Source organism: Euleptes europaea, chromosome 1 (genome assembly GCF_029931775.1).
Source record: "Euleptes europaea isolate rEulEur1 chromosome 1, rEulEur1.hap1, whole genome shotgun sequence".
Taxonomy (NCBI): domain Eukaryota; kingdom Metazoa; phylum Chordata; class Lepidosauria; order Squamata; family Sphaerodactylidae; genus Euleptes; species Euleptes europaea.
The window spans coordinates 116,525,674-116,551,927 of NC_079312.1; the positions used below are offsets into that span (position 1 = coordinate 116,525,674).

Genomic DNA, 26,254 nt, shown 5'->3' on the forward strand with positions numbered 1-26,254 from the left:
GTTTATAACTTTAGCCCTTAGGGAACAGAAAACAATTGCTTTCTCTATATGGTGTCAGCAACTGCTTTGCCATATTCTTGGCCATTGGAGACTCTGACATCTGCTTGCTTCCCCCACCATGATGTTAATGTTTTTGCCTATAGAACTGGTTTCTGTCTATAGAATTTTGCAGCTCTTCTTTAAAGCTGTTGTGCCCCTTGCTACCTTCCCCAACATGTGCATACTGCTGAATATTCAGGGTCTGGCTCAGCTGCCATGACTGCAAGTTCTGGGGTTGCAGCCTGCAGCTGGGCAATTATGATGGAAGATGAAGAGACACCTTGCTGTGTGGTGAATAGGACACGGGAGAGAGATCATGGAGACTTCTCCTTTCCTTGATAACCCAGGTTTGTGCTCTTTCCTAGCCACTTGACAGGAGGGGGTACACTGTCTATAAACCTCCCTCTACTCCATCTGGCCAATGCCAAAGTTGTTTTCTTCCTAACAGGCTTATTTCTGGCTCAAGAGATGGACAGCTGTTTAACTTACCTGGAAATGAGGAAGAGGGATTCTACACTTGCCTACCCAGCTCTTGTGGAACATATATGCAGATGAAATATCTTTGCTGTGGCAGCTTCTTTTGATTGGCTCACCCCTCACTGCCCTCACTATGGGTGTTGGGGGGAGGCTCTAATGATAAATTTCTCCCTTGCTGCATGCAGTAGGTGGTTGGGTGAATCCTTATTGCCTACCACCTCTTGCTGCTACCATTGCATCCAGACTTAGTTTAAGTAAAGGTAAAGGTAGTCCCCTGTGCAAGCACCGAGTCATTACTGACCCATGGAGTAACGTCACATCAAGACGTTTTCTAGGCAGACTATGTTTACGGGGTGGTTTGCCATTGCCTTCCCGTTGTCTACCCTTTACCCCAGCAAGCTGGGTACTCATTTTACTAACCTTAGAAGGATGGAAGGCCGAGTCAACCTTGAGCAGGCTACCTGAACCCAACTTCCATTGGTATCAAACTCAGATTGCGAGCAGAGCTTTGAATGCAGTACTGCAGCTTACCACTCTGCGCCACGGGGCTCTTCTAGGCAAAGATGAGCTTTAGACTGAAAAATGGAGGGTTGGGGGAGGGGAGGGATAAATCTGACCTTTGCTCTTGCAAGCTCATCTTTGTCTGGAATTTTTTTGTTTGAAGAGGGGAGATTATCCTTCCCAGGTGTGAGAGCTTAGCAAGATGTGGCCAGCATTCCCAAAAGTACTAGCAGAAGCCAAATACCATGATAATTGGGTATCTATCCCAAACTCCTGACTGTTCTTCTTGCTTAACACTGTTGTCATATAATTGCATAGACGTGAATGGTTTATAGGCAACAAATTACAAGTTAATACTAGTTCTCATTTTCACAAGTTTATTTCAAAGCTCAGACAAAGAACTCTGGCCTTATTGGGCACAAAAGCAGAGTGTCCATTCTTTAAAGTTTTTATATGACAAGCATCAATCATAACAAATTAGTTCCCTATTTTGCTGGTCTTGGTACTGCTTCAGTACTCCCAGAGCAGTATTTGGCAATCTCCTCTGTGAATGAATGACATTCCTGTGATTTTTACTGAAAAGTATGAGAAGGGTGGAATTCAGTAGTAGCATAACTTTTTGCCTTTAAACTAAGCCCCGTTCTACCACCTTAATATACAAGGTGCATCTTGCCATCCAGAATATCTGAAATAGGGCACAGTATAAATGATGGTCCAGGTGTGACACACAATAAATTTATCATTTAAAAACTATATCGTTAGCGGTGCTATTTTTCATGCAATACTGCAGTCTGGATAAATGAAGTTAACAGCCCTCGTGCCAGCAAGTCCTTTCTCAAGGAACTTGAATGAGCAAACAATTTCACAGGAAAGTTAAACACATTGATTTACTGGTTTACTAATCTACTTCCCCATTAACAAAGAGGATCAATTTTGTTTCCAAATGAACCTATGTTACTTCTGTATTGAAAATCTAACAGGAACTAAATGCTCAAAAATTGTTTTCAAATACTACTGATAACTCTAAAATGCAAGAAGACTATCAAGAGTTTCTTAGGAAAATGTAGAGCATCCCGAGTTTTCCAACCTAAAAATGAAACGCACTGGATGATTTCCACTTTTGACAAAACAGCAAAGCACAGGACTGCTCCTGTAATAGTAGAGAATCCCTTTCTTCAAAACAAACAACATTGGTAGCAATTCAGCATTTCACAGTCATGAAATGCACTGACATAAAAAGACAGGAAAAAAATTATACAGCTAAGCAGGACAAACCACCTTCACAGAAACATTTACATGGTCATTCTTTCAGCAGCTCTGCACTTGCTGCTACAACTGTTTCCTTCTTGGTGTCATTGTTTTCAGCCACTGGCGTTTCAGTGACGTTTTCTCCCATCTCAACATGTTGCTCCTTCCCTTGGTTTTCTGCTGGTTTCTCTTCTGGGCTCCCTTGAGAAGGAAAACATGGTTCTTCTGTGGTTTCTGCTGTCTCCGTTCTCTTTGCTTCCTCTTGCTGCTCCTCTACAGATTCATCTTTACAAAAAACTGCAGTGGAACAGCTTCTCTCGTCGCTTCCTGGTTTGTCAGGTTCACTTTCTTCGACGGCTTCAGACTCATCTCCACCATGTTCTTTTGTCTCTGCTGTAGCACTTTCAGTAGCCCTTTCACCCTCAGCCCCCTCTAAGGCTTCAGATTCATCAACGTCTTGGTCAATGTTTTCACCTGTAAATGGGTCATCACCCTGACAAAGGAAAAACCAATATGTTATCACACGGCTGTAAAATTGTCTTAATTCCTCTTATAAGGGAGCCTCAGACCTAAAACATGGAAGTTTGCCATTGAGATTGAAGTTTGGGCGCTCAATTTGTAAGTCAAAGCCGAGCAACAGCAACTCCTCTCTTTGCCTGAAAACGACCTGAGCAATTTTGTGCATATGCCTTCCAGGGCCCTAATCTTGCGGCACTGTCTGAATGCTGGCAAAGTGTCTACCTCACAGAAACCAGAACAGAATGCAATTTGCTGCAATGTGTTTCTCAGGGCATCAGCAAGGGGTGAAAACCCTCTGTAGAATTAAATGCCTGGGGCCTCAGAAAATGGCTAATTTTTCAATTTACTATTGGAGCACTCAACCCAGTAGCAGAATCTGTTGCCTTTAGGAAATTGTTATCCTAGCAGCTAAGATGTGTGCAGCTTTCTCCGTTTTCAATCTGTTTCATTGTTAGAAAGACCAGGTGCTGGCATAAGGCTACAAGCTAATGATGGGTTCTTGCACATTTTGGAGAGCTCATTAAGTGATGCAATCTCTGTGTTCCAGAATACTAAATGAGGACTGCACTGGGAACAACTGGGAACACACAAGTCATGCTAACCTTATTAAGACAGAGAACAGGACTTTCTATGGCATGCAGTGGGAACAGAGGTCTGTAGTGTTTTGCTCTGGCTGAGATTTCTTTATTAAAAGAAACACTATAAAATCAGCAGACTGACGCATTAGTGCTATGCTGCTGGATTTCAAAATTCTTGCTTGCCATTTGCCATCATCCAGCAAGGCCCAAGCCCTTTTTATCTCCTTCTCACAGATCACTTTCATGCGAAACTGACCTGAAACAAGTTTATGAAAGAAGGCAGCATGCCAGTGACAGAAATCTTGCAATAAACTGATCAAAAGCAAGTGACATTCAGTCTTATACTCACAGTGCACAGGAGGATAAGTGAGTCCTTGCTTCTCCATCTGTGCCCATGGAATCCCACCCATAAGAGCTAGGCTGATTGCTACAGTCAAGGATCCCTGCACCCAGCAAATAAGTATTCCTCTTTTATGACCCAGCTGGATCAGATCCAGGCCATACTAGCTGCCTCCATGAAAGAAGATCCATGCAGGTAAAAGATAAGAAGTGATATCGTCTTTGGCTGATTTTCAGCCAACTAGCCATAGTTACTGATATTTTGGAGTTTTGCAGAGCTCCAACTATACCCTGCGATATGGACTTGTCCATTATCGCTAGTGAAAAAAGGAGGGGGGAAATTTAGAATCCCCAGCTGGTGGAGACTGACATAGGCTCCCTCAGGAAGGGCAAGGTGCCAGCATCCTTTGGGGGAGGAAGCATTAGGCCCATGTTCAAGAATCACCTCTTGATGGTAACAGTCTCACCCTGCCTCCAACCTTCCTTTCTTGGGGAAGGTGCCGAGAAGACCTTTGATGGGGCAGCTCTGGCATTACCTGGAGTCCTCAGATTTCCTTCACCCCTTTCAGCTTGGTTTCGCACCTGGGTATGGTACGGAGACTGTGCTGGGTGGGTCGAAGATCTCCTCCTGCTGATGGACAAAGGTCAGGTGTCCATGCTGACTCTGTTAGACCTGTCGGCAGCCTCTGATACCGTTGATCATGAGGTGTTGCTGAGGCACCTGCGGACCCTAGCAGGGGTAGACGGAGTTGCGCTTGAGTGGTTCCATTTTTTTCCTCCGAGAGATCCCAGAGGGTGGCACTGGGCAACTGCTCATCTGCCCCAAGGGCTCTCTTGGGAGAGCAACCGCAAGGTTTATTCTGTCACCCCTCTTGTTCAACGTGTATGAGGCGCCGCTAGGGGGAAGACAGCCTCAGCATAAAGGCCACCAGTGCCAACAACAGGCTGGTGTTTTCAGCTCAAAGTCGCTTTCACTGGACCCAGAGAAAGGAGTCTCAGTTTTGCTAGCGTCTGCCTAGCAGAGACCAGGACTCGGTTAACTGGCAGAAGCTCAGTCTGGATGAGACCAAAGTGCCACCACAGGGGCAAGGGGGACAAGTAGAGGAGATGGCAGATGCAAGATCTGCTCCCCATTAGTCATGGTTGCCACAAGAGGGTATTGTTGAATCCTGGGTTTGCTCCTGGATTCCCAGGGCAAAGTAGCAGCCAAACGCGTTTCTTTTCGTCTTCACCCGGTCAGACGGTTGCAGTCTTTCCTCTCGGAAGTGGAATACACCACTTACCCTTGGCCACGCATGCTACACGAGCAAGCCCTTGATGGTCACACAGGAGCATCTCCATGTGCTGCAAATCCCCATGCAGGCAGGCATGGCTCCCTTCAGGGGCTTTTCAAACCCCCGCTTTGGAGACTGTGCTCCATTTCCAATTCTCACCAGGTCAAAGCTCTGGTTTTAATGTACAGGGCCAAATCCAAATGTTTTGGAGGCCCTGCTCTACCTTATGAAACGGTCTTCCCAGAAGAGATCTATAGGGAGAACACAGGGACTAACAATAGATGTGACTTAAAGAAATTAATCTCGCAACTGTCAACTTCCTGGGATACTTCAATGCAAAGCCTACCATTTTCTTCAAGAGACAATCTACCCAATTGTGAGGCAGAGATGCAATGCATCCAACTAATATTTCTGCCCATCAAGCAGTGCTTAAATTGGGCGCAGCACTCCCTCAACACAGGATTTCACCCGTTTGTCAGAGGCAACAGATGTGTCTTGGAGGCAAAAGATTTTTTTTCTTTTTGTTAATTTGTCAAATTTTAATTTGGATGCTTTTCACCACTAGCTAAAAGCAGGTAAGAGATTTGTTATACACAGCCTGCTAGTGAGAGTATCCAGCACTTCGGGGGGGACGGGATGGCATATTGCTGAAACAGACAGACACTACTCTAGGCTGAGACAAAGCATAGAAAAACAAAGCATTCACTTTGCTTCTCTCCATTTTATGTGAAAGTTACATGCAGCAATACTAGTCCAATGCTCAGTCAAGGCCAAGCTGGAGCTCATGGTCCCTTGCCCTGCTTACTTACCTTGAGGTACTTTTCTAGCATTTTCACAATGTGTTTGCTATTTAGGACACTCTTAGCTACATGGAAACTAGCTTTCTTGAAATGTTCAGCCGCCATCTGGAAAGAGCAGATATAAAAGTAAATATGACGATCAAGCACAAAAAAACACACACATGGATTGTATGCAGAATGCTGCATGTCTGGTTCTCTCTATGCCTATTTCAGGGCATCACTCCACTATCAGTATGTACCCAAGTCTCTACAAAGAGAGAGAAAAATTTTTTAGACTGAGGATGGTCACTGAGGGCCGCTTGCTGTAGACTTCTATGTGAGGCTTTTATCCAGGAATCCTCAATTTACATGGTCATCAAAACGAAGAGAGTTATGCGAGGTGAAAATTTTATATCAAGCAAGGAACTGAAATAGACTTGTGTGAAATAGCAGGTAATTAAGACTGCTGCCCAAAGTTAGCTCATGATGGAGCTAACAGTGAACAGGAAATAAAATTGATAAACTGTGTCTACTGTTATGTACTTTTCTTGTATTATTTATATCTAACATTTCATACTCTGACAACTCTCATAGTTTGTGTTTGGATATGAACACAGTTTGAAAATTCTCTTTGCACACAATGTAGCAAAATAAGACTCAGTCAGGGTTTTAAAAGTTTATGTTTCAACTGTAATGGTGGGATAAAAGTACATAATTGTCACTACAAGTATGAAATAAGCAACTATCAAGCACCAAGTAAGGAAAAGAGCAATCTTCCTAGCATAGGTATTCATGTATTCTGTCATTTATGAAAAATTCTTCCTGGCCTACAACTGGCAAGCAGATTAGACTAAGGTATCTCAGAGAGAGAAAAATAATTATTTACAAGATGTATCAGGAACTTCAAATATATCTCACACTAAACTTTCCTCACGCCTCTTCACAAATTTGAACCAGAATAAATGTTATCCTCAGACGAAAAAGTGAGCTAAAACTGATCCAGGTAAGTAGGAAAAGTGGATAAAACTTTGTTTTCAGTCTATAAATCTATCCTGTTATTTCCCAACCTTCATGAGGACAATTGCCCTGTAGCATTCCACCCCACCCCCATAACTTTTTGTAAATCGAATTCAACTTGCAGTCGGTGTTGGGGTTCTTTTTTATTCCCACTTGTGTTGAAAGAGAATATAGGTTGAAATTTACAGTTACATTTTCTGATTTATCTCTCTGTACTACCAAACAGAAATGTTTAATTTTTTTCCCTTTGAGGCTGGTGTCATGCACAATAAAAACCCCAACATTGTTTCTTTTTTCCCCACTTTGGGATCTGTTCAAACCCCACATTGGATCAGTAAATTATATTTTTTGTTTGTGTAAGGGATTTGTGGACTGTGCTTTAACCAGTGCTGAAATAGGGGACCAGTAGGCCATCCGACAGGACATTTCTATAGATTTAAAATTTTTGGGAACCCGAAAAGGGTCCTTGAACTGATTGCCATCTTTTACCCAGAAGGCAAACAAAAACAGGACATACATACTAGTCATTCTGGTCCAACAAAATAACTCCCCTATTGAATCATTATTTACTTCCAGAGATGGGGGCAATCATTAGCAACTGGAAAGCATGTTAGTAATTTCTCCAAACAAACGCGCTCACTATGAAATTACAAAAAAAATCTAAAACTGATTCTCATTACATAGCCCCTCCATACAGTCCAAAAATAATTCCACGACCTATTCTAATCTAGGAAGTATCAGAATCACCTACAAGATACTAGGGTTACTTACCCTACGGTTCCTGTTGTGATCAACAGACCTCAGGTGTCTCTGAAGGAGATGCTGTTGTGCAGGGATTAGCATATCGCAAGCCATGCAGTGAGCAGCTTCTATCTTCTTAAAGAAGTGTTCCTGGCCAATTCCTAAAATGGTACATGCTTGAATTAGATATTAGCCACAACAGCAGATGGTTAAACATTAACTTGCTCTGGTATGAAATTTCACAAACCATTATCCAGACAGGAATCAGATCTCTCCCCCACCAATTAGCTACATGAATCATTCTAAGCACAAAGTTAAGGTCATGCTATGCAATACTGTTACGCGCTCCATTATTATGGAATTAAAGCATCCCACAAACCTTAGTTCAGTTATCCCTAGGGCAATTTGACCCAGATACGTGGAAAGTTAACATTATCGCCATTGCTGCAATCTGAAATTCTCATCTAAACATCGCTGCGAAGCCACATCAACAAAACTTTGCTCCATTTACTAAGCACTTACTTCCGAGCTACAAGTCTTAACAGGCCACTAGGAAAAAGTGTGTCTCTTGATGTTATTAATGGCTTAAATCATCTATACAGGTTTCAAATCTAATGTCATTCATCTGCTCCAGTATAAAAATAAATAAAGCCCTGCCTTTTTCAAGACCTATCACAAGATGTTAATGCCCTTACTGATCATCAAGGGTGCCTGCAAATTCTGGAAGGAATCCCAAATTTCAATCATAGCATCATAAAAGAATTATGCAAACTTGCTTTATTTGTATAATTTTTCTTTTTAGCACAATATGGAATTTTTGATAAGGGGACAAGTGGGACAGAGGTAGTAGAGTGCCTCAAAGGGATATTGGATTTGGCGCTAAGGAAACATAACCTGATGTTGCAGTTTCTTCCTGCCCATTTTTACCTATGGAATCTACCTATAGTCTGATTCTAATTTTACTTTCTTTCAAGTGTACCTTACTCTGTTGCCTTCATGGCCTGCTTTTGGGTTTCTGAGAAGCAACTGGCCAACTACCTTTTCTGAACGGGATATTGAATAGATGGAATCTTGGTCTGATCTGGCATGGCTCTTATGTAAAGACCTAGATGATGATAAATAACCAGTCACAAGGGATCACGCGGAGCTTCTCAAAGGGGCTTGCAAGATTAATTCCAACCCAACGGAGCCTTGCCTTTTTGACCAAGTTCTCTAATTGCTTCTTTATATTCCTGTACTCACATCCTAACGTCAGAACTAGCCTTCACAATAACATCAACATGCAGTTCCAAAGGATGCTTTCCTCCTGGTGCATGGACTAAAGGGCTTTCCTCCAACCCAAAGCCTTTGTTCAGATCAAATAAATTGTATGGCCTTGTGTCTGTACCAATGAGTGTTGAAGAAGCACAAATACAGCAGCTAAATAAGTAAACCTTCAGCATACCTTTCCAATGATTTACAATCTCATACAGTGTTTAAGAGGTTAAATGGAGACATTTTCCTATCCAGTAACAATCATTAGAAGGAAGACATGACAAAGAAAGACACAATTTGTTCTGGCAACTGATTGGTTCAGGAAACCTTTCTCGGTTAAATGCATGTATGAACATTTTCTGCATTCAGCAGCTAATACCTCCGATGTAGCTCTCAGAACTGAACATACTCATCCCTACTTTAAGCATTCCACGAGGCCGTATGTGGGCCTCTCTTGAGCACAGTCTTCTGTGGCACTTTGTTTTTGTAGGGGCACGCTCCCAAGAAGCAAGCCCTGAGCAATGGGCCCAGCAATTAGAAGTAAGCAGCAAATGGAAGGCGGAAAAGAATGAAGGACAGACATCTGGAATATTCTCCCCACCATCAGTTCTACCGACTATGAGTCCCAGTCTCTGAGCATTCTGCCATGCCCCAACAGATGCTGTAGTATTTGGTGATTTTTTAAAATATGCTTCTCAGCAAGTAGCTTTAATTAGAATTTGTGATGGATTCTTATTATAAATTGTGTTGGAAGGATAATATGGCTGAAAAGTGAGGCATAAAGTCATTAAACAAATAAACGTATGGTCTATTATGTACCATTGTGAATGGCTCTGGTCATACCAAATAGTCCATATTGTAATAGTCCGTGACCGCTCTTTCAAACTGACAAGCACGCAATTTCAATTATGTTACTAATTTCAGGGATTATAGCAAGTGGAAAGTGTTTTTTTTAAAAATCCATCTCTATCTCCACTACAGATGTACTAGTGTACAGTGCAACACTTTCCTGGGAGTAAGTCCCACTCAGCATACCTGTGCAGGATTCTAAGTAGAGCTTCTTAGGATGGCTCTCATAGCATCTCAGGTAGAGTACTGGACTCAGGCCAGAGAGACCTAGATTCAGTCGCACTAAATCATGCACCTCGACTGGGCAAGTCACTCTCTTTCCCTGATCCAGGGTTGGTGTGAAAATAAAAACAGGATAACCTCGTGTACGCTTTCCTGAACTCCTCGAGGAAAGGGCAGGATACAAGAATGATATACACACGAAATAGCTTACAAGTAAAACTAAATATCCATCTTCTGCCTCTTATCCTTGCAGCCCAACCTGAACACAAAAGATTTTTTAACCCATTTTCTCCATGCTGTTCCAGTCCAGACCCTACTAGACTCTTTTTAGGAGTTATCTGCATCTCATGGCCCAAGGTACACCAACATTATGCCCAAGAACTCAAGAATATTGTGGTTAAGGATGTAATGATAGCCTTCCAGTGCCATCTTAAGAAGAGTTACATCCTTCTCAGCCTACTGGCTTCATCAAATGGACTTAGAAGGGTATAATTCTGCTTACAATTGCACTGTTCTTCTCATAACTGTTAACTTACCCTTAAAAGGGTCTGGTTTTGGCTTGGTGCCCTCTTTCTCTGTCAACTCTTGACGGCGTTTCCCAATTTTCTTGTTTCTGTTCACGATATACTTCTGGAAATTAGGGAAAGGGAAAGTGTATATAACTAGACAAGCCACTGCCCTCGAACGAGTAAAACTAACTTAATACAAGACAACTACATACACTAAGACAATTATTCTCATTCCCTTGCACTCTGGATGAAGTTGCGCTGCAGAGAACAGAATCAATGCAGCAGCATCTTTCCTTCAAATGTCTGGGTGAGACTTCTCAAATAAAAATCCTAATGGTCAGTGAAGAAAAATGATAAGCAGAAGCAGCTCTAAGCAGTCAGTGCTACTCAGAACCATGATATGCTAAACAAATGATGTACCAGCAACTCAACAAACCTAGTTTAAAACTCACTTGCAAGGTAGATCTACAATTGGCAATTAACGGTTGAGGGGAGCAACAACGGTTTCCCAGTTTAGAACTTAAGATTTGAAGGCAACATACCTGCAAGAACTCTACAGTTTTGTCAGGCAATTTCGTTCCAATGTATCGCAACACCTCTTTGTGAAATTTGCTCTGTAGGTGCTTCTCAATTTCTTCATTATCAAAGCTTCGGAATTTACACACAGAACAAGCAAACTGGATTCTGAAGGAAAACATTTAAGTTTGAGTTATTTTCCTCCTCGCCTCAAGTACTTGTGAAAGGAGATTCAGCTCTTCAAACAAAAAGACTGTCTCCCATCCTGGCAGCACCCCCCCAAACTATCCTCTCTCTACTTATTCCAATGCTACTTCATATACTGCTATGCTATGGTGCAATGCTATACAGTTACCCAAAACTATAAATCTATTCTACTGTACAATCTAGTCTACTCTGGGAGATCAGTCAAATTTTCAAATTCTCTCTCTCTCTCTTTTTTTTTTTTTTTGCTGTTGTGAGGATAAAATGGAGAAGGATGTGAGTTGCTTTGGGTCCTCAATGGGGAGAAAGGAGGGGTATAAATGAAGGAAATAAATAGACATAATTAAAAAACAGAGGGTAATGTAAACATTGATTAAAGAAACATAATTTTTAGTTCACACAGCCAAATAAACCAATAATTACTGTCCTGTGCATTTGTTATGGAACAGGACTACACAAAAGGAGCCTGGGGATTGCACAGGCTAGGCTAAACCCAGCACGCAAGGCAACATTTCTTAATCAGGTGGGAAGCTAATTTCTTCCATGAGGACGTGAGAGTTAGCCTAAGAAGCTTCTGCAACGAAGCAGGGGCCTCTGAAGCAACCCCTCATTTTCCAATGGGAGGAACTCTGTATTTCCCTTCTGAAGTGGGTAGATAGGGAGGAGCCAAGCAAAATGACGACAAATTATGACAATTGCAAGCCGTCAATTTGCTACCACTGTTCTATGCAATCACTGTTTGCTTATGTTTAAAAAACCAAAAACCTGCTGTTTTTCCAATTTTGTGGTCCTAAGCTGTTCACAATAACAACAGTTGTCAATCAACAACAGTTGTAAATCAACAACTTATTTCTTTACATCTGTGATGGCACATATGACTGAAACATGTGAACATTTAAATCTAATTGGGGTGTCCTGTTAATCCTGTTCCTTATTTTATGACTGATTACCGGCTGTAATCTAAAATAGTACATTTCAATAATTTTGCACCCGTCATGAAGTCTTGCAGTTACTTTGCGTTAGCGAACATGGCAAAGCAACAAGATGTTCCACTCCCTCGGCTAAGTATTAGAAAAATATGCGGGGTGTCAAACCTAATCGTATCTGCAAAAGAGGAACTGGAGAAGTCCAAAAATACTTCATAGAGGCGCATGGGATTCATTTTGTTTGCTTACCTGTCCATAGCACGGTCCCGCATTCGATCCCGGCGCTTCTGTTTCTCTTTTCTTTGTTTGGTCTCTTCATCGTCATCATCGCCACCATCACCAGAAGCTACAGAGAGTTACGTTTAAGAGCCAACATCTTACATTTGCTTTAGGCTGTTTTGGGATACAGACATCTGACCTCCTCATCCCTTGCCTTGCTTAGGGCCAGTTATAGACCTCAAGTGGATGCCATTAAAAAAAAAGATAACTAGCCATCAGTGCCCCATGTGGCAAGTGTCATTTCAAAAGGCACACCCATGTGTATCACCTGTCTACCATTATGGCCACTGTTCAGGTTATTCAACACCAGTGTGTAGACCAGCATACTGGATGATCATTATACCCACCAAAGAGGAACACTGACTCAAGAACGTACTTTCCAGAAGCACTTTCCACTTCCATGTCGGAGCTGTAATATTTAAATCTGCCCTCCGTGCAGCTGTAAGCCAGTTGTTCGATTCTGCTGGGAGTGGAGTGGGGATTAAGTCCCCGCTTAATTGCGAAATTCGCTAGACAAGCCAGTCTCTCTCGCAGGGTTGATCAGAAGCTAAAATCCCACTCTGACCAATTAGCAGGAAAGACAGGCTATAAAGGAATGTTGTGTTAATTAGCGGTATTTAGGTTTCATTGAACTTTGCCTTTAAGCTTTTCTATTGGAAGCTGTCTCGAAAGCAAGATAGAATTCTTTAAAATTCATACCAACTGAATCCAGAATATACTAGATAAATTCTTACAGAAAAACAAACAGTGGAGCCAAGAACTTTTCAACTCCAAAGAAAACACATTAGTAGCTAAAAATATGGTGTAACCTAGACATTGGGCTCATCCTTACCTTTTTAGTTTTTCATTAGAATGTTTAAAGAGTTTAACAGTACAATACTAAGAAGAGTCATACCCTTCTAAGCCCTCTGATTCCAATAGGCTTAGAAGGATGTACTTCTGGTTAGGACTGTACTGGAAGAGATACAAGTTGATTAGTGGGGAAATAAGTGAATGACAGAACAGCAAATTAATTCAGTGGCAGAACACAGGCTTTGGAGGCATAAGGCTTCATATTCAGCTCTTGCCTTTGACAGTTAAAGATGACTTCCAGTAGCAAGACACATGCTTGAGAGCCAAGAAAGGCATTGCCAATCAGAACTCACATAGGGGTCAAAGTAGAAAGTTCCCAGAAGTCAATTCCATGCTGCTATCACATTAAAACATTGACTGGAAATATAGTAGCAAGAATAAAAACATTATACAGCTGCATAGTGAAGATCACATTTAAAATACATAATTCTGCAAATCTCCAAAATGGTATCAGCAAAAAAGGTACAAAAATGGGCAAGTGTGATCACAGTTTTTGAGCATTTTTTATACAAGTTAAAGAGTTTGGGACCTTTTAGTGAAGAAAAATAGGATGATTAAAGGGGAGGAAGGGAAGTGAAAAAGAGAGAGATAATTCCTTGCCTGGGAATTAAGATCAAAGAGAGAGGCCTCCCTGACAGTTCCATCAATCAAGGAAGCTTGTTTTGTGGGTACATGAGAGAGGACCTTTTCAGTGGCAGCCCCATGATTAAGGAACAACCTCCCCAGGGAGATACGTCTGGACCCCTCACTTTCAATCTTTTGGAGGCATTTGGAGATTTTCTTTTAGGACTGCTTTTGGTTAAGTTTAGTACCAGTACTGAGCAGGGATTTTAAATGTTGGTTTCATGTTTTAACGTATTTTATCTGATGTGTTTTATCTATGGTGTAAGCTGCCTTGAGCTCTGTAAGGAATAAAGGCAGCTAATAAATATTTTAAATTAAAAAAAATTAAATAAAATTTATCTCTCAGTCCTAGAACCTGGGTCAATGAAACTGAACGACAGGTTTGGGACAAAAGAAAGGGCTTCTTCACCTTATGCAAAAATGCAATGAATTCACTACCATCTTAAATAGATTTTTTTAAAAAATTAGATTTCTACATGGACAATTAGCCAAGCCATCTAAAGGGGAATAGCCTTTTTCAGATGCATTGTCTCCATCTCCAAGTACCAGAAGCTGAGGACAACCAACAGCAACAGAAAACCAGGGGACAGCCATTACATTGTGCCTCATATGCAAGGTTCCAGAGGCATCTACCTTGGGGCAGTGTTAGAATTCTAGGCTAGATGGACTGCAGGCTGAGCCAGTTAGGCACTTCGGATTTTCTCACACATTAATTAGCACCTCTATTTAAGTGAATAGAAGGTTGTAGTGACAAACGCTTCAGTGGTTGATTCAGCTCATGCTACCTTTTCCATTAATACCCTGTCTTTATAACCAAACAAACCAAAACATGCAATTATAGCCCAGAAATTTAATAAATACCACTGCTATATGTTACATGGTTTTAGATCAACATTTAATCTAAAATGCAACAACACAAAAGGAAAGAAATATATTGGATATGCTTGCTGAATGGTGAACTTCACCCTACCTTTACAGCTTTAAAACCTCCATAATGCTCCTTTTAAATAAAGGGTAGAGGAGAGAGGGAGGGAGAAAGAGAGAGAAAACCATTAAAATACATATTATTTCAAAACTTTATCAGATATATTAATCTTGTTTATCTAATTTACTAATCCATCTCTAAGGAAAAAAATTGAAGCAGTATTTTCCACTGAGAAATGTTGACATATTGATTCAAACATAACCCATATTTTCGAGACTCATTAAAAACAGCTACCCAACAGTCTGAAGCCCTTAAACTGTAATTTCTCCTATCTGAAATGACAGCAAAAGCTCTTCTCGCAGATATATGAAAGTTCTGACAACTTAAAGTCCCCACCCTGATTTCAGGAATTGTTTTTTTTTCATAAAATTTTTATTATTTTTAAAATATTTTACTGTCTGGTACTTTTCAACAACACATTCATTTCATAAATCATACAATAAAAAACGTTAACAGCGTCATCGAAAAGCATATTCATCTATTAATGAAAAGATATTCAAATAAGAGACTTCCCCCTCACCTTCCTCCATCTTGCTATAAATGTATCTATTCTTTTGCAAAGAAGTTCTAATCCAGAAAAATACATCAAGCTTGATTACTAAGTTAATTCTAAATTATTCATTTACAATTAGTACGTGTTTATTATTGATTTCATATATAGTAACCCTGATTTCAGGAATTGGAAGGCCTGGGTCAGACATTATTTTGGTAGCAAAGAGTTACCATGAAAACAGCAGGAGTGACATTAAGGCTCATGTGAGCTTTGCTCCAATCTGCTTTATGGTGCATGGATGACATTCTGTCCAGCCTATAGTGCATCTATGTTAGCCTGGATCCCTCTGACATCACAATCTAGTCCAGGGGTGTCGAACTCATTTGTTATGAGGGTCGGATATGACATAAATGTCACTTGGTCGGGCCGGGCCAGGCCAGGCAATGCCTCGCCAGCCCAGATCAAGAGGAGGGGGGGGAGGGTGGCTGCCTCAGCTGGCAAGCCCACAGCAGGCTCGTCAGCCCAGGTTGGGACTGGAGGGGAGTGGCTGCCTCAGCTGGCTCACGGGCCAGATAAGAGCTCTCAAGGAACCAGATCCGGCCCACAGGCCTTATGTTAGACACCCCTGATGTAGTCCCTGGGATGAAACAGGAAGGAAAGGACTGAAGGATCAAGATGTTCCTGCACACATATAAATGCATTATGACTTCAATCAACATTATGTTGCATGTGTACAGAAGGTGGGTATGTGTAAGACTGTCACTAGCTTTCTTCACTGGAACAGAGCCACTGAAATACCAAGATACACTGAAAAACCAGGTTTACATAAAGTTACTTACACCTTTATCTCCATCATCTCCTGATTTGTCATCTCCTTCACAGTCATCTGTCAAATATACAAAACACAATTCAGCCACTGCTGGAAACAATACTCCTTCTTTTAATAATCCAATAGCAGCCCTTTGTAAGAACTGCTTAAACCAGAAAATTGGTTCTCAGACTCTGGTAACAGAAGATTACTTGCTAGCATATCCTCTCCTTTTTCATTTTGGCTTATAATTCTTCTTCGTCTTAATTCAGAGATTCAAAGTATCAATTTCTAAGCTAAACTGTCATAATAAAATCCATGTCCGAAGAGTACTGAATTGCACAGCAATATGTCAATGAAATTAAAATTTTATCATGACATGCTCAGGGGTGTCAAACTCAATTGTTATGAGGGCTGGATATGACATAAATGTCATTTGGCTGGGCCGGGACATGCCTCGCCATCCCAGATCGAGAGGGGTGGTGGTGGCTGCCTCGGCTGGCTCGCAGGCCGGATACAAGCTCTCAAGGGGCCAGATCTGGCCCACGGGCCTTATGTTTGACACACCTGCTCTAAATGGTTGTACATCTAGAAACTAGTATCAGATTGCAAAGATTAAAAGTATGTTACCTTCCATTGGAAATTTAAGTATCTTAAAAATAAAATCCTTACCATTATCAGAGTCATCTTCACTATCTATCTTTGCCTGTTTGCTTTCAGGGTCATCTCCACTTTGGGACTGTTTCCGCTTACGTAAGCCACCTTCGTTATCTGAACGCCCTCCTAGACGACCACGGAAACCTCTCCTCTTGGGCTAGAAATACAAATTGAGCAAAATATGCTTGGTCAAACTATCTGCAAGTATTTGCAAGAATCCTCACAGTTTGTCCGATGCTTTCTTCCACTAAATCTGCATAACCACATAGCCTTTAGCACAGGATATAACCCTGTCAACATTCCCTAAGTAATGTCCATGAGTCCCTGCTAAAGTAATAATTTTTAGTCCAATTTAAGCCAAACTAAGACATCTGAAATGGCTGGAAATGGCTACTACATCTGTCAAGATCTCTTTCCGATGGTGGTAATGAAAGATACAACTTGCTTTTAGCAATAGCCTAGATAAGGGTTGTGAAAGGTCATCTTCTCTTTCCATTAATATTTACAGAAGCAACCTGAATACATTCAAAGAGCAATAACTGAAACAGCTACAAACGTAATAACAGTTTCCAGTCATAGCATTCTGAACTTACTCTACTTTGTGATCTGCCGTGGCCATAGGGCATGTTACCAGGAAACCTTCCCATGCCCCGCATTCCCATCATGCCGTAATCATAATCGCCATAGTTGCCATAATCTCCATAGTCTCCTTGGTCGCCATAATCTCTGTACTCCGGGACAAGCGCTTGGGAAAAGAGTGATGGAAGCCTGTTTGGGCCAGGGCCAGGTCCTCCCATATTTCTCCCACCCATATAATTCATCTCATTCCATCGTGCAGACAGCCGTTCTGTACTTGATGGCGTGAAGCGGTCACGATTGAAAGTGTTTAGATGCCCTCGATTCTGGCCTCTCCCTCTAGCAAAGCCATAGTTGTTTCCTCTGTTGCGGGGATGACCTCTGCGGTTACTAGGAACATCATAGTGGCTTGCAAAAGAATCATTTCTGTCAGATCCACCTTCACTGTAGTCATAGCTGGTTCTGTACATGTCACGATCAGGCACTGAGGCTCTGGAGTCATAAGACTCAAAAGATTCAAATCTGAAAGAGCTGAATCACAAACAAAGAATCTCGTCAGTAGTTATTAGAAGCCTTGATAGCAAATCTGAAGAAATACTGATAGAGCCACTGTTATTATACTGGAGGCTTCCTAGAGTGGGTATCTGATTCGCTTTCAGGGAGGGGCCATAAGTCCATGATGGAATACATGCTTTGCATGCAGAAGATCCAAAGTTCAGAACTAGCATTTTCAGTTAAAAAGATCTCAAGTAAAGGGGTTGGTCTCTGCTGGAGTAGAGTGCAGTTAATTAACAGAGCAGTGGACCAATGCTTTGATTTAGTTATTTATACAAGCTTTTTATGGAGTTTCCCACAATATCAAACAAGAATGAGGAATGTATCGTTTAGAGAGGAAGGCCAAGAAAAGCACTGATATGGAAACCCTGCTTGAAACACCTCACACAGCATTCATCAGCAATAACAGGTGCTGATAATAACTGGAGGCAACAGACATTCCCTGTAACAGGTTGTCCTGTCTTTAAGAAGGATAACTATAACTGGGAAAATATATTCAACTTAACAAGATGACTATATTTTCAGACATCATGTACATTTTATGAAATGAATGCTGTCCTATTGTATTTCAAGAATTCAAGTGGAATCTAAATCCAAGAACGGATCTTTAAGATAAGGAGAAACTTCAGTCACCTTCCCTGATCTTCCACTCCTTCCCCATCGCCACCACTGTTTTCCTTTGACAGCATATCCAGGCGCTGGTTTATCTTCGCTATAATGGACTCATTCTCAGTGCCCGCTGTTCCAGTACTGTAACTCGCAACTGGCATAGTGGTGCCAGCAACAGCATTCATTGTCATGGTGGTAGCTTTAGAGGTGTCCCAGGCGGTGGTGTTGGCAGCAGCAGTGTCATAGCTGTACGTGGCAGCTGTGGTAGAGGTGTTTGTTTGGGCATTGAAATAGTCATAGCCTTCGTAGCCTGATAAAAAGGGGGGGGGGAAATACAAGTTGTGGAAGTTTCCACAGTTACAAGTCCGGTGGAGAACTGTCATTTCAATACTGCATCCATTCTGGTTACGCAGGTGTCACCAGATGCAAGAGGTATAAATTTTAAATACTCTATGTATTGTTAAATCATCAATACTGGCTCAGGGAGTGTGTCTCCATAAAAGCAAACTTAACATGACCCTGAACACCCTAGAAGGAGAGCAGAGTACAAAGAACAAACTACCATCTATATAATTTGGTTACATTGGACAATATATGAAATACCCCTAGTTATATTAGATACTGTATGAAATACTCGCTAATACCTCCTAGTGCCCCCCACTGATTCTTCTCATTAGTTCCAACGGATCTGGCAAAATATTCAATAGTGTATTTTTAGCAAAAGCAAATCCACAGAGGCAGCAAGCACCCTTGAAAATGACATACCTTGCCAACTTGGTGGATTTGTAGCATACGCACCTTGATGGGATAAAAAAGACAAAAGTTGATTACTACATTAAATCAACTAATCAAGGCAATATTATTGGGCTGTATCAGAAGAAATTATTGTTCCTCCTGCTGTTAACAGGTTTTAGATCATTTGTACCCACATAATCAAAAGCCTTCTTCAAACAAATTAGTTTGCCTAAGTATAATGTAAGTCCTCCAACAGCAACACAATAAAATATGAACAAAAGTCTGAAATGCAGTTGCCAAGAAATAAAGCCAAACAGAACACTGGTCACTTAACTGTGACAGTTCCTTCTCTGTGGAACTTGAGGGCATCATGTTGATTGTTGGGGGGGACTTCCCAATCATCCTGAGGCAAGGCAATGTTGCAATCCCTCAGCTCCTCCTCCCTTTGTAGCTGTTCCTACTCAGTTCTGAGACTTCCAGAACCCCAAGGAAACTTACTATTATAAATTTCAATAAAAGAGGAACATACTGCAATACTGATAATATAACCACTTCAGGTGACAAACAGTTCAAAGGAGAAACCTATAAAGAAGGCAGTATACTGAAATACTGTAACAGGCAGAGCCCAATGGGAAACAGAAATTAGCTCCTCATGTCAGGGGAAAAACCAGAGCATGTCCAGACTTAATTCAGGGTGGGACAAAATGATGCTGTCTGGGGGGTGGCGTCTCTGCCCCCCCTGGTCCAGGAGGGCTGCCAGAGCAGGCAGTGATGGCTCCGGCGATAGCCAAGACTGCCCAGGTGCCACCAGAATCCACACCTCAGCCAGAACTGAGGAAGGAGGTCTGGGAAACTGTAACTGGAGATGTGGCAGGACCGGCCTCAGAGCTGGGGTGGGCCTGCTGCGCAGCTTGGAAGGGATGTGGGCCATTCCTTCCGGCAACCCAGAAGATGAGATTAGTGGTGGCCCTGGCCTCCTGGGGCATGCACAGGCCAAGGAGGCAGCCCCTTGAGGGCTCGAGGAAGGGCAAGGGGGAAGAGGACGAGGCCCAACAGGGAAGGCCATTGGAGCATTGGCTGGGGTTGTCCTGCCCCTGCCTGATCCATGGAGGACTGGTGACAAAAGTCAGCCATCTCCCATATAGCCAGAGGAGTTGCACTAGGCTGGAGACAGAGGGCTCTAGGTGAGGCAGAACTCCTCACTGGGAGGCACAGAACTCCTGCCCTGGGAGGCACAGAAACACAGGGGGAGGGGGGGAGAGACACAAAAAAGCTGCCTGCTGTGCTGTGGCCCCAATGGGTTTCTGTTGGGGGCTCAAAAAGGCTACTTCCATCCTCTTTGGAACCTGAATTAAACAAGCCAAGGATGGCAAAGCCGCTTGCGTGCTCTGCTGCATCTTCTTTAGAGGGGCCATTTGAGTGGATAGCTTTTCTGCCCCCTCCCCCCAGCTTGGGGAGGATAGGAATAAAATTCCTACTATTTTGCACCACAGCTCCAAGGGTTCCAAAGCAGTAGGTCAGCTGGCCTAGCCTCAGCTTGGTGCTGGCGTGGGAGTCGGAAACAGACACAGTGAGAGAAGAGAACAGTTTTTTTTTCCTTTTTAGAGAACAAGAGTAGAGGGAAGGATTGCTACAAGAGAGCTACAGAAGTACAAAATAAGCTAAAAGAATAAAGAGCAGAGCTCAAAGATTTCCTTGCTGACTCATTGGCGGCAGAAAAAGAATTGAGTAGAAGTGGCTTCAAAGGAGCCAAGGCATTGTTTCCAGCCTCAAAGGATGATGAGCAAGTCACCTCCAACTATCCAAATAATGCCCTCAGTTCCAGATGAAAAGCAGGCATTTCATTTTTGTAAAGCTAAAAAAGTAAATAATACCCAATACACTCACTACTGATAATTTTAAAAAGAATCATAGTTCTTAAGCAGTCTAATTGTTGCCGCCACAATCTAAACCATTCCTATCCACAAAATCCTGTCAAATTCTAGCCATTAACATAGGAAATTAGGTCACTTTTAGGGTTGCATTAAAGTCAGAATTACAATTTTTCAATTTTATTTGCAGTATGTAGGTTGTCACAGGGTTCTGTTCTCTTACCCATGCTCTTCACTATCTATTTGAGGCTGCTGAATGAGATCATCTGAAGCTTCAGGGTTGGGTGTCATCAATATGTTGATGACCTCCAGTTCTACATTCATTATGTCCATGTTCAAGCCACCAAATGTGTCTATGTTGGCTCTGAACCAGTGGTTTCAGAGTGTGATCAGGTGGCTACAATAGGGGGAAAAACTGAAGCTGAATCCAAACAAGTCAGAGGTTGAGGCTGGTCAGAAAGGGACTCGATCCACTTGTCTTGGATGGAGTGGACTTGGCATCTGCAGAACAGCTTAAGAGGACCCAGGGACCCAGCCTTGCTTTTTGAGAAGCAGGTTGGTACACTGGCCAGGAGTGCCTTCTATCATCTGCTTCGGGTTTGCCAACTGCTTGCCCTTCTTAGACTCAGGTGATCTGGCCATGCTGACCCATGCTTTTGTAACTTTGCCGCTGGCGTACTGTATTGTACTCTGTGTTGGGCTGCCCTTGAAAAGAACCCAGAAACTGCAGCTGGTTCAGCATTTGGCAGAACAACTATTGTCAGGGGCCAGCTGATAGGAACATGTCGGCCCATCTTAAACAGATACACTGACTCCCACTTTAAGTTTCCAATTTCAATTCAAGGTGCTGCTTATGTCCTTTAAAGCTCTTCACAGCCTAGAACCCACATATCTAAAGGGCAGTCTCCTCCAATGTATCCCCATGCGCCGACTATGATCTTCAGGCTGTCACCTACTGGCTGTCCCCCCACTTATTGATCTGCCTTGCATCAGCCAGAGCCATTCCTTTTCCACTGTAGCTCCCAGACTGTGGAACAACCTCCCAGAGGAGATATGGGGAGCACTGTCATTGGAAATCTTCAGGAGATGATGCAAGGCCAGGGCTTTTAATGGTTTATAAACTGCAGGAATCTTTTAGAGCACTGGTTCCCAACCAGGGGTCCGTGGACCCCCAGGGGTCCGCGAGAGCTAAGTTAAGGTCCGCAAATCAAAGTTATAAACCCATACTAAATTAATATTTTCAATTAAAAGTTCTCTATTATAAAAATCTATATTCAAATATTGTTCTAAGCTTAATGTTTAACTAACAGTTATGATTAAAGTTTATTTTCAAATTCTCGGAATTTTTATTTTGAACCTTAGGGTCCCTGCACCGAACAAAAAAGTCCTTGTGATCCCTGGTCAAAAAAAGGTTGGGAACCACTGTTTTAGAGGGAGGAGGGTATCTGGGGGTTATAATCTATTTGTTGTAAATTGCTATGTGAGGTGTAAACCACCTTGGAGCTACAAAGAAAGGTGGGATGTAAATATGACTTATAAGGTTTAAGACACCAGAAGAAGGGTTATCTACAGAAATGTAACCAGATATGTACATATTCAAGACTCAAGCTGAATTCGGACAGCAAACTACACTTATTTGTGAAGAATGAGCCCGAAATCTCTGTATACTTCCTTTAGCACACAGAGCCTGAGTCTAATTTATTGTAACATATGAACTTGGACCTGTTAACAAATTAGGATTTTTTTTCTTGCCCCCAAACTAGGATTGGTTTAGAACCACTGTTAGTGCTACTAAAATTAAGTTTAGAAAAGCAACATCACTTACCTTGAGACTGAGTATTGGTTGCCTCCGTACCCCAGGTACCAAAACCTGTAAGGGAAATTAAGTTGCTCATTAGCTCAAGCGAAATCTCCACAATTCACTTCTCTTTGTTCTTCCAGACCCACTTCATCTCTTCTCTCCAATATATCAAAAGGGGACAGATTTTGATTTAAGCTGCAATTCATCTAACTGTTGCTATGACATTAAAAACACAATCTCTTTAACCATTTAGAAATCCCCCCTCCAGGTTTGGTCACTGTTCACATCACAAGTATTAATCAACACAGAAGCATAACTTTAATAAAACTGCACCTGCACATGATGAGGTAGCATGTAAAGTGAAGCCAGGATAATAACTGATTATCCCACAAGTCAGACGCTCTGAACTCCACCGGAATAGTCTATGTATAATACATTCGTCTTTAAATTAATCTTTAAGGTACCCCAAAACTATTTTTTTTACATTCTGGTTGGTATTTTGTTCAGCTTTCTGGAACTACACTAGTTCTGAGGTCTACACTACTGATTAACCACAAAGCCAGTCTCAATGTTGCACGGAAGCAAAGTTAACAAAAGCATTACCGAAACATAAAGATCTCAGCAGTGCTGAAAAACCATGAGCCTCAGATTACTCCAGAGGCCCTCAGTTCTCATTGCAAAAGAAAATGGCAAGTCATTTTTCACATGTTGTAGCAGAAACAGGAAACGAAGAAACGTGAATCAACTTGCACTTCTGCTTTCCCTCCTTCTACTTAAAACTTTTTGCAAATGCAATACAATCATAAATTCTCAACTACTGTTGTTTGTGTAATAAAGATAGACTATACAGAATATTCTGATCCTAATCTCCTTTTGCTGGGACAAAAATCTGGTGTTAGGGCAAGAGTTGTGCTACATTTCATCTACTGCATCTATATCCCCACTTCAGTCAAGGAATTCAGAAAATGTTTTAGCATACAAGAACCCAGTAAGGTTCAGAATCAAAAAGGTTTTGAACTTTCCTACATCCAAACCCAACACTCTAGCCACCATATCACTCTGGTTCTCTGTTGTCAACATAAAAACAATTTTAAGAAAAAAACAATTCCAACCCTATAGCTTAGCTACATCTTCCAGGTGCCAATCTCTTTTCTCCAGACTCCCATAAACCCACTTAATATAGCAAGTCTTCATGTCTTCTGTTCTCTGAGGCACACAACAAACTGAACAAATAGCACCTGCATTCTTCTACATGCTGATCTTATACCTCTGCTGTTCAACAGACATTCCATAAGACATATTTAAGTTTCCCAAAACTCTTCCCATCAACAATCCCCTTGAACCTTTCTCTGCCATTTACCTGGGCGGTATTGCAGAGGGTAAGTCATAAATCTGTTGTATTAAAACAAAACACAAGTCCAGTGGCACCTTAAAGACTAACAATATTTATTTCAATATGAGCTTTTGTCAGTCAGAGTCTCACTTCTTCACATATGCGGGAAAGAAATAATTTTAGGAATACTGTAGGGGAAATAATGGGGGAGGAGGAGGAGTTGAGGTAGAGAGAGATTTGGTGTGAATCCAATTATAATTCTTTCGAGTATAAGGAACTAAAACAGAATTAGTCATTACACATAATGAATGCTTATAGAGGTTAAAGGTTCCAGCCTCACTTGGGGTACAAATAAACAAATTAACGAGGCTCTATTTTGTACTATGAATGTTCCTGAGGAAACTAAACAGCCAGAACTCAAATCTCACTGGGCATATATGAAAAGCAACAGCTCGAAAGTACAAATTCAGAGTGGAACTGGTCCATCCACAGACCTGGAAACATTCACAGAGGCAACTATAGCCACCTACAGCTCCCCAACAAGTATATATAGTGCAGTGGTTAGGGCAGGGGTGTCGAACTCAATTGTTATGAGGGCCGGATATGACATAAATGTCAGTTGGTTGGGCCGTGCTGTGCCTCCCCAGCCCAGATAGAGAGTGATGGGGTGGTTGCCTCGACTGGCTCGCGGGCCGGATAAGAACTCTCAAGGGGCCAGATCGGGCCCGCGGGCCTTATGTTCAACACCCTTGGCTAGGATCTGAGAGACCCCGGTTCAAATCTGCCATGAAAGCTTACTGAATGAGCTGGGGCCAGGCACACAGCCTAGTCTACCTCAAAGGGTTAATACGAGCATAAAGTGGATGAGAGGAAAATGCTGTAAGCTGCTCTAGGCCCCCACTGGAGAGAAAGGTGGGGTATAAACAAAGTAAATAAATAAAATAAAACATTTGCAGTTTTTACGTTTTGCATGTGAAGTCTTCAGGAACATGGCTTTACATCATTATAGCAGCATGAACATTATAGCATAGCTCAGTGCTGTTATGTCAACTAAGAGGGGGGAAAACCCTCTCTATTTCTACATCCTGGCATGTATTTTCAGGTACTATGGAGCTAGAATGGTCCATGTTAAACATGAAGTACTAAAGTATTTAACTATAATGGCAACTGACACACAGCCATTCACATCATGCAGAATGCTACTGCTGTTCTGTAGGTGCAACCTTTTTCTCGCACTTCCAGGAGCAGGGCACCAATCTATCAAAATTCTTGGAAGCAAAAGACAGGGTTAAGCAAACCAAAGATTTGCCATTTGCTCTACCCGTTTGAGCACACTGTATCTTTGTTAAAATGAAGAGATACCGTGCCACAGCCGCCTTGAGCTATGAGGAAAGGTGGGGTGTTAAATGTTTTAACAAAAATAAATAAATTTTTGAGAAGAGCCACTTCTCAAAACACCATTCAGCTTTTATACCTTTAAGGGTTTCAGAAACTTGCAAGAACTGAAGTGATTTATTATTATTATTATTATTATAACAGATAAGATACAAACCTTTTCAGTAAAACCGACTACATAATAAAAATCTTTATATACAAAATACAGATAAAATTATATCAATTAAAATCACCTTGTTCACATAGGCACATATCAATTAAAAGTCAGTAATACCCTACTCCGAGAGGATTTTAATAGCTGCAGAGCAGCTACTTGCAAAGATCGCTGAGAGTCTCCCTCCCATAAGAGGAATTTAATTTTCTCTTCCTCTGAACTGGCTTCCATTGTGCTAATGAGAGGTAGAATTAGCTTCTGAGGAATTTCCTCATAGAAGATACATCTAAATAGAGCATGACTAGTGCTTTCCATTTCACCTGACCCGCAAGGACATGCCCACTCAGATCTTGCTAACTTCTTATACTTTCCCTCCAGGATTGCTGAGGGCAGGGCCAACCCTCTAGCCAAGGCTAAGGCTCTCCTTTGCTTATTTAGCTTAACAGCAGTCAGATATTTGGCTGGCGCTATACAATAGCGTGTTCTAATAGGAGCCAAGTAAGAACTGAAGTGGAATTGACAGAAATGGCAAAAC

The 26,254-nt window shown here is 41.8% G+C and overlaps 2 protein-coding genes across 4 annotated transcripts in view; both read right to left on the minus strand.

The window, feature by feature from the left end:
- Positions 1–2,317: 2,317 nt before the first annotated feature.
- AKAP8 (A-kinase anchoring protein 8) lies at positions 2,318–21,369 on the minus strand. The gene is made up of 12 exons (XM_056848124.1): positions 21,260–21,369; positions 20,644–20,762; positions 18,455–18,740; positions 17,284–17,797; positions 16,706–16,847; positions 16,067–16,111; positions 12,242–12,338; positions 10,889–11,030; positions 10,374–10,467; positions 7,543–7,673; positions 5,785–5,880; positions 2,318–2,758 (listed from the first exon to the last, which is right to left on the minus strand). Exons 1-12 carry the CDS (start codon positions 21,367–21,369, stop codon positions 2,318–2,320), a joined length of 2,217 nt encoding a protein of 738 aa, XP_056704102.1.
- The window catches only part of WIZ (WIZ zinc finger), a 144,860-nt gene continuing 133,736 nt past the window's right edge, over positions 15,131–26,254 (minus strand). For all 3 annotated transcript variants that reach the window (XM_056866933.1, XM_056866932.1, XM_056866931.1), the window contains one exon: positions 15,131–15,140. The gene's annotated coding sequence lies outside the window, so the exon portion shown is untranslated. The remainder of the gene's footprint in view (positions 15,141–26,254) is intronic.